Source organism: Grammomys surdaster, unplaced genomic scaffold (assembly GCF_004785775.1).
Source record: "Grammomys surdaster isolate TR1022 unplaced genomic scaffold, NIH_TR_1.0 125925, whole genome shotgun sequence".
NCBI lineage: Eukaryota > Metazoa > Chordata > Mammalia > Rodentia > Muridae > Grammomys > Grammomys surdaster.
The window spans coordinates 2533521-2542104 of record NW_021620749.1 but is presented as its reverse complement, the minus strand read 5'-3'; the positions used below and the strand labels follow the sequence as shown (position 1 = coordinate 2542104).

Here is an 8584-nt window from a genome sequence, read left to right as displayed (position 1 = left end):
ACACACATGCACACACACATAAACTTGCACACACACATATGCACATACACACACATATACACACATGCACACACTCACATACACACATGCACACACACGTACACACTTGAGTGTGTGCCAGGCAAGCCTGTAGCATCTCTGCTTGATGTCCTCTATCACGTTTTCCAGAACTAAGCACACATTGTTTCTACCAAGTGTTTGAAGTAAGAGTGTTGATGTTGATGTTAGAGCTGGATTCTGATGTGGCACTTTTAAACATAAATAATTTTACTTGGCTTTGGCATTTCTTTTCTGAAACTCTCAGCACTTATCTGCACACAACAGCACGGCACCTGTTCCTCCAGGGGCTGAGTTCCACAACACCCTGCCGAAAGACGACACGGGGCCCAGCGGAAACCCCTGACCGGAGTTTTCATTACTGACGCCTGAGGCAGATCAAGGAAGTTCAACCAGTCACCAACAGACCTGAGATCAGGAACCTCTACCCCTTGGATGCAGCCAAATAAGGAAAGAATTCTTAGGACAGAGTGGAGCCCAGTGGTAGAGCACTTGCCTAGCATCACAAAACCCTGGGTTCCATGCCCAGTACCTCAGGAGATAATCACATTATGTAGATATTCCTTTAAGCCAGGCATGGTGGTTCACACCTGTAATCATGACAATGGAGAGGCTGAGGCAGGAGGATTGCTTTGAGTTCTAGGCTAGCCCGGGGTTCAGTGCGAGACCATCTCTAAATCTCAAAAAGTTAAAACAACAACCAAAAACAATCCCTGTCACCAAGCAGACACAGAAAAGGCAAGATGTCACCGGCAAGTTTTCCAGCAGTTTATTGTCTAGCCACTTTGTGTGACAGGATGGCTGCTTGTGGGATTTTTTTCCCCACATAAGAACAGATGACAGAGTAGATGATTACAAGAACTCTCACTACCCAGAGTCTTAATGTGCTGTAGATCATTCAATACACTATTTTCCTCTGCAGAGAAACTTAGCACTGGGGATACAGGAAATACCCACATTAGAAGACACCCAAGGACAGCAAGAAAGGAGACCCCCTCATCCCAAAGACAGTGTGATAAAGGAGACCGATCAACCTGCTTCTTCTCCATGCCTCCAGAGCCAGGTCACTCTGAGCATCTTAGACATTGTGCCTGCTTTTTTTGCACAAGGCCTGACCAGGAGCTCAGGGGGTCATGGTGTCAAACTGGATCCCAAACTCAACGTCCTTATAGCAACGTGTTTATCCATTTTATGTACCTTTAAACAGAAAGTCTATTTAATTCATCTTATTTCAGTAGGAGAGAGATCATGAAAGAAATAGGACTTTATGATGACATTATTTTGACCTCTTGCCTCTTTTCTATAAGGAATTTTAGTTAATATACATTGTTTCAGTTTTCCAGCCCCTACTGACAATGCTAAAGTATGTATGTTATTACTAAGAATAAAGCCCTGTGGCTTCCTAAGAATATAGACACAAACAAACCCGGGCAAGCAGGAAGGAGAGGGGAACTGAAACAGAAGGAAGTGTGAGGAGCGAAAGGAAACAGAGCTCACCTCCAGCCTCAGCCACTGTCCATGGGAGACGCACGGGGAAACATGCTGGGTCAAACAGTGTGTACGAATGAAAGAGGAAAGTACAGGTCCCCCTGGACAACTCAGGGACAGTTTCATATGAAAAGGAACAAGATATTGAAACGAATTCAGATCATTCTTCCCCGACTATGACAAAGGCGAGATCAAATATCCAAGAAGCTGTGGGTGAGTCAGGGCCTCTAGCAAAAGTCTGTGAAATGGGCCAAATATCTAAATTTGACAAAGATATTAACGATACGCATTCCTGATGGCTCCAAAGTTTCTTTTCTAAGCAATAATACACTTTTTTTTAAAAAATCAGGGAGAAGATGCATATCTGTGCTTCTATGAAAACCTGAAGGAAGGGCATTTCCCAGAGCATAACATCAGTTGTAAATGATAATACTTATATGGAATACACAAGGCATGAAATCATGCTTACTAAAAAAGCTTAGTAGTGACGTGTGTATGAATTAGTATCAACAACAAAAACCAGAACAGTTAGCTGTACAGTCAGCCTTACAGAAGAACAAAGAGGCACATACAATCGGAAAGATCACGCCACAGGTCGGCAGCCTCTGTAGCCTGCCGAGATGTGGAGAATCTAGACGGTAACATCTCTGTGTTTTCCTTAGTGCAAAAATGTCTTTCATTCTACCCCTGAAAATTGTACAAAGCAAAATTATGTTTTCTCCCCTAAATGTTCATGAAGAAAACTAGACAGTGAAGGATCCCAGGACCCTTCTTCTTATGCTCCCAAGGAGTGGTACATCACTGAAGTCTTTTGATGTCACTAAATGTAATCTTGGGTCTCTGAATAGAGAAAGTGGCAGGCTAACCATGTCACCTGAGCAGCCAAAGCATTCTACCTTCACCTGCTGCAACGAGACACTAATCACCAGCTCCCACTTTCCTCCTAGCCACAGGCTAGCCTTTCCTCCTAGCCTCCAGAAAATTCTGCCACCCTTGAAGGCTTCTGGAAGCGACCCTGATGTTTGCTCTGTCTGTGAAAGTATCCAGGCAGAGTCTGTGGCTTTGGGCTTTCCTCCTGAAGCTGGATTTCGAGAAATACGTAGAGGACAAAGGGTAGCATCGGAAAGCATGGCAGTTCATCACAAAGGGAGACAAAGACCTGAGTCACGAGCCTGGCATCTGCCACTTACTGTGTGCCTGCTATGATGAGAAAGATGGGGTCACACAGAGCCACCAAACAGCTGAGCACTTAAGTGCAAGGTATGTGCAGACATATAGCATAAGAGGTGGCCTCTGGGGTGATCTGATGGTGTTCCCCAGCAGGGCAGGAAGCAGTGTCCTTCATCCTACCATAGCTGATGTCCCCATAGCAACTGGACCAGATTGGCCACAGTAGTTTCACTCCATACACTGTCAAGACCATCTCTACACATTTCTGTTGCTGAGACTACACATTTCAGAGACTCCCGTGGCTCTCCGCAGAGGCTCATGAACACTGGTAGCTACATCAGTGCCTCTCAGCTGCAGGAAACTCACATAAGTAACACTGTCCTTAAGGCATTAGGAATAGTTGCTTTTCAAATTTTATTTTATTTTCTATGTATCCTTTTCTAAGAAACACTGGTGAGTGTGTGTGTGTGTGTGTGTGCATGCCCGCACGCGTGCACACTTGGGAATGTTTTTAAAAATCAAGATCTGTTCTTCAGAAGGAAAAATAATAATGAATTTAAAGGAGATACCGATAATGAAAAAAGTCATTTTGTTCTAGAACATTTCTAGAGTGTGGGCATCCTGCTGTGCATTAAATGACACCTAGAGATTCATCCATTTTGGATTCTGCTTGCCAGGGCCACGAGTCAGGGTGCCTGGTGGGCATAGGTGCTTGCGCACACACATATGATGCACACACACACACAGAGAGAGAGAGAAAGAGAGAGAGAGAGAGAGAGAGAGAGAGAGAGAGAGAGAGAGAGATTCATCAATGTGCAGATATAAGTGTGCTGTATCATAGAGGACAGCTTAGATCTCAGAGTGGCCCTAAGTGCACACAGAAAGTCGCTGTGAGAAGCTGTCCTTTCAATGCACTTGGGCTAGAGCAGAAGGGAGGGAGCTGCTCTGTGCTCTGGGATGTGGTGGCAGTTACCGAGCAGAACAATAACATTCGGCACCTGGAGTTTCTTCCAGTGTCACAGACCCCCCCCCCCTCAAAGCAGCAAGAAGGAGGCCATGCCTATTCCCCTGGTGCCAGTAGGTAGACGGGAAACCAGCTGCAGCAGGCACAGCTATAGTTAAGCACTGTAACCACATCCATTAAAAGCCCATGCAGAGATTACCTTTCCCTCATCATCCTCAGTTCAGAGGCCTGTGGGCCTCCTCAGGAACTTTCCAACTGTCCAGAGCCGGCTTGCCTAGGGTCTCCTTAGGAAATTTCCACATCCTGTCTGATTCCTGAACTCCTTCCATGTCCCTCTATGTATACACACACACACACACACATACACACACACACACACCACAAACCTACAGACACATATTCACACCAATCCATACACACATGTGCAAACGCACAGACCTACAGCTACACACATACACTTGCACCCACAAGCGTGCATACAAGATTCAACTTTAGAATTAAGGCTTGCAGCCGAGGCTTCGCAGCCTCCTTAAACTGTTTAGGATAAGACTGCTTCTATCATAAGCCTATTCAGTCCCCCCCGCCCAGTGTTTTTAAAAGCAGGATGCAATGTACAGATCTAGGATTCCTTACCCAAAAAAGGCAAACAGCATTACAAACAAAAATCTTTGGAGGGCTGAATCAAACACCTAACTCATGTACACAGGGTTACATGGAGAGCAACAGACTCCAGGGTTAAGTATCTCTCAGCACTATACTATGAAGCTCTCAGGGCCATCTTCCAACTGTTCTCAGATAGATGTTGGCTTGGCTGCTATCTTGGTTTAATTAGAACCCCCAGTCTTATCCTGAAGCCCATGAGTGCACAGAGAAAAATACCATCTTCTAAAATATCTTTACCTCTCCCGAATGAAACACCATGTTCTCTACCTCAAATTGCCAACACCAGGCAAGAATACCAGAAAAGTGCCTCATAGGGTTTTAGGCAAGAGTGGCTAAACGAAAAGAATCCCACACTGAGGTGGCGTGCCAGCTTCACCAACTCAGAGTGCCTGCAAATCAAAGGACTCATTGATTTATTTACTGAAACACCCAAAACTTCAAGTGTATTTAATCCAGAAATTCTCCCCACCCCTATAGGGATCGTCTCATAACTTCAGGGGACACTACCCTGTGCTAATTTGAGGGTTGTCCCAGAGTAATTAAAATTGCAGCCAACAGACTCAAGGCCTCTTTTCCCATTTCACAAACAAAGCCATAAAATCATCTTACTACTTTATCCAGGAAAGCTCACAGAAAGCTGATCTTGAAGTAAGTCACCACTCAAAAGAGACTGCTTTAACAAGGGACATGAAGAATTCATTGGAAATTATTTCTATTGTAGGGAGATACACATGACACACATGTGACACAGAATTCACCCATACAGAGTCCTAAAAAGAGCAAGTAATTGTCCCCAAACGTATTCAAAAGATAAAAATGCATTCTGACTTCAAAGGTGACTTCTTCACACAGATGGGTCTTAAATGAAATAGTGTAACACATTGTAACACATTGGAGAGTTGTCCAAATGCATTTGACCATCAACAGGACCAGCTCTTCTTTCCAGGCCCTTTAAAGCATTGATTTGGGGAGTGTGGGATGAACACCCATAAGCTTACATGCATAACACTCAAACTATCCAAGATTTACACAGAATATTTGATCTAATTGTTTTGGAATATGGATAGAATTAAGGGTCTAGAGCAGAACCCAAAAAGCAACATTTGGGGTTATAAAAATAAGTTGTTTCTACTCATTTATCAGAAAGTAGAGTCTAACAGACACAATGTTAAAATTCCCCTCTAGGTCACCATATTGCAGCTGGCCCTAATCCTTGGAGCCAGAGAAAGTAAACTTTCAGACGGCAGCCTTTGGTGTGAGCCTTACCAGATTACAGGATGCAGCCTGAGAACTGAAAGTTGGACGCAACTCTGAAACACAGTTTACATGATACATACAATCAGCTTGTGAAGGTTCTCTAACGCCTCATCTCCATTATGGGCAAACCCCATAATGAATCTCATGAGTTTTCAAGTCAAGTGGAACCTTACTGGACAGATATAGGTCAGTCGCCATCTCAGCTCCACAAAACTAAAGACACAACGAATAAACACACTCTTTGGCTTCCTTTGTCTATACAGACTGCTGGTTTTCCTCATTCCTACAGATGTCACCAAACCCCAGTGGCCTCAAATGAAGTTTAATAGACCCACTACCTCCTCAGACAACCACTTCCACACTCTTCTATATCAGCATCAGCTGTTTGTAGTGACCAGCCTGCGTTTAGTTTTCAGCCCGTGACCGTGCGGCTTTGTCTCCTCGCTAAACTTTACCATCTTTCTCTAGAAACATTTACAAGAAAACACACAGACCCACACGCAGCAGTCCCCACGAACCACACAGCACTAGGAAGAAAGCTTGCAGTGCACAGAAAGACAGGTGTTTTATTTGTAATAGACACATAAACCAACACACTCAATTACCACCATTTGAGTTTTGAGACGCCCGAGTCCTCTCGGCATGGAGATCCCCACAATTCAAGTCAACATTTGTCCATCCTGTTACCAACAGCCACCAAGTGTCTCCTCACTTCCATGGGGACGTGCTGGCACACCTGCTGGTGAGGAGTCCCCGATGCGCATCCAAATGTTCACCATTGACAAGACCATCTCTTTGAGCCTGCCCTCCGACCTCTGTGATCATTGCCTGGTTATCAAACCCACATCCAGACACCGTTAGAAACAGGTAAAGAAGCTGAAAATTCAGAAGTGTTCCAAAAAGCGTTCACAAAAGTAATCCACGGCGCTCGACAGTGAATTTAGAAACCCCAATTTTTTTCTGAGTTTGAAGTTTTTAAGCCTTGCGGACGGTCTGAGTAGGAAAAAGGAAATTTACTAGGCAGCGCAAAGGAAATCTTGTTGTCCTCTATTGTGGTAGGGGGGGGTGTTGCCCAACCCTAACTTATCTGCCTTGATAAAGGAAACCCAGCGCAAGAAGAACAAGATTTTGTCAAATGTAGAGGAACCCTCTCCTTACCTTAATAGTGCTGGCCATAATGCAATCAAGTTTATTGATCGTCAATAAATGTTAATAATAATTATTGCTTCTCTCTGACCAGAAAGTAGTTTTGATGAGGTTGTTTAGAGCGGATGAGATTGTGCTAAGTCTGGGAAATGAAGTCAGCCAATGGCAGGAAGAGGTTTCTATTGGTCCTGGCTGCCCAGCCCAAAGAAACAGGATATTTGGGAGTGGAGAGATAAGAGACCCTGAAAACAATGTTGTTTTTCTTGATGATATGCAGCCAGGAGAAGTTTTTTAATTAAAAAAAAAAAGGCATCAATTGGCTGAGGCCGGGGCTGTCACAGCAGGTGTGACCTGTGTAACTCTGGGTGACAGGCTGCATCAGACCAAAGCAGGATACAGATGTGATGGGGCTATGCCTGACTGCACATGGGAGGTGCCTGGGTGCCCGTGCTTTACAGTGCCCCCTCCCCAGGAATGCCACCCAGCTAGGACAGAGTGCTGAAGCTAACTAGGACCTAGTTCATATGGCAGCATGGTCACGTCTATTAAGGACAATTTACTGGCCAGCTACCAATAAGCCTCCATTTACAAAGTCTTCATAGAATGTTCGAGAGCTACTTCAGGAATTCTCTTTCAAAACATGTGAAATCATTTTTTGCTCCCCAGGAAATTGGTTGAAAATACAGATACTGGAATCAAGGTAACCAAGAAAACTAAAGAAAAAGAAAAATCAGACCAAGATCTTGTTTTCAATCACTTATTAAAGGAGCTGGAGAGATGGCTCCATTGTTAAAGTGTCAACTAAGCAAGCATGACTCCCTGAGTACCATCCCCAGAACCCACAGACAAAAAGCTGGGTGTCATGCATATACCTTCAATTCTAAACCTGGTGAGTCAGAGACAAGCAGATCCCTGGACCTCATTGGCTGGTCAGCTTATGCTAATCAGCGTCTGAGGAATAACATCCAGGGTTGACTGATGGCCTTCACATGCATGTTCACCTGAACAAGCATATATGTGCCTACTGGCATACATATACATACCACATATGCTTATACATATTCACGAGTGTGGGCATACACACACACACACACCCTGAATAACTAGTTTCTATATTCTAGAACATATATCCCTCTGGTGGACACCCATGCTGTGGACCATGGATCCCAATAGAACTCTGAGCTAAGAGGCCAGGAGAAGTTCTCATACATGCATAAAAGCTAAGCTGCAGGTTCAGGGCCATAGCTCTGCCTTCCCCTGAAGGAAGCTGAACTGACACAGGCCTGAACATTCCTTAACAGGATTTCAGGCCTTTAATTACTCATTTTCAGGAAATTACTTGGTCTGTGGAAGAAACAACAGTTTGCTTTGAATTGAACCACATGAAAGTTGACCAGTCACTTGGTCTCATGGGGACCCAAGAAGCACAATGGACCAGAGCCTGAGTCATGGACAATTCTTGGTTACTGCCTAGACAGGCAGTGAACTAAATTCATTCAGACTTTGGGCTAGCTCTGCCGAGATTCCACACACCAGCTCCTTTCTCTTGTTTGCCCCGGTCCACTTCCATCCCTTATGTTACAATAGCAAAAGAAGAGAAAGACAGGTAAAGCAGGTGGAAGGAGCTGGGGTGGATCCTGGTGCCCCCCGCCCTTGCCTAGCATGGTCAGGGGCTGTGGATTCAAATCCCAGCAGTTCAAAAAGAGAGGAGAGAAAAGAAAAAAGGGGAAGGGGGAGGAGGAGGAGGAGGAGGAGGAGGAGAAGGGGGGGACCAGAAGAGGGATGTTAAAAGGCAAGAAAGAAAAATACATAAGAACACTAATTCCCAGTAAAAGCTTT

General features: G+C 44.6%; 1 protein-coding gene across 2 annotated transcripts in view; it reads right to left on the bottom strand.

The window, feature by feature from the left end:
• Window positions 1-6876, bottom strand: part of Erg (ETS transcription factor ERG) — a 99073-nt gene extending 92197 nt beyond the window's left edge. For both annotated transcript variants that reach the window (XM_028752529.1, XM_028752531.1), the window contains exon 1: window positions 6758-6876. In XM_028752529.1, coding sequence (XP_028608362.1) covers window positions 6758-6775 — 18 coding nt within the window. In that variant the 5' untranslated portion in view covers window positions 6776-6876. The remainder of the gene's footprint in view (window positions 1-6757) is intronic.
• Window positions 6877-8584: the final 1708 nt, after the last annotated feature.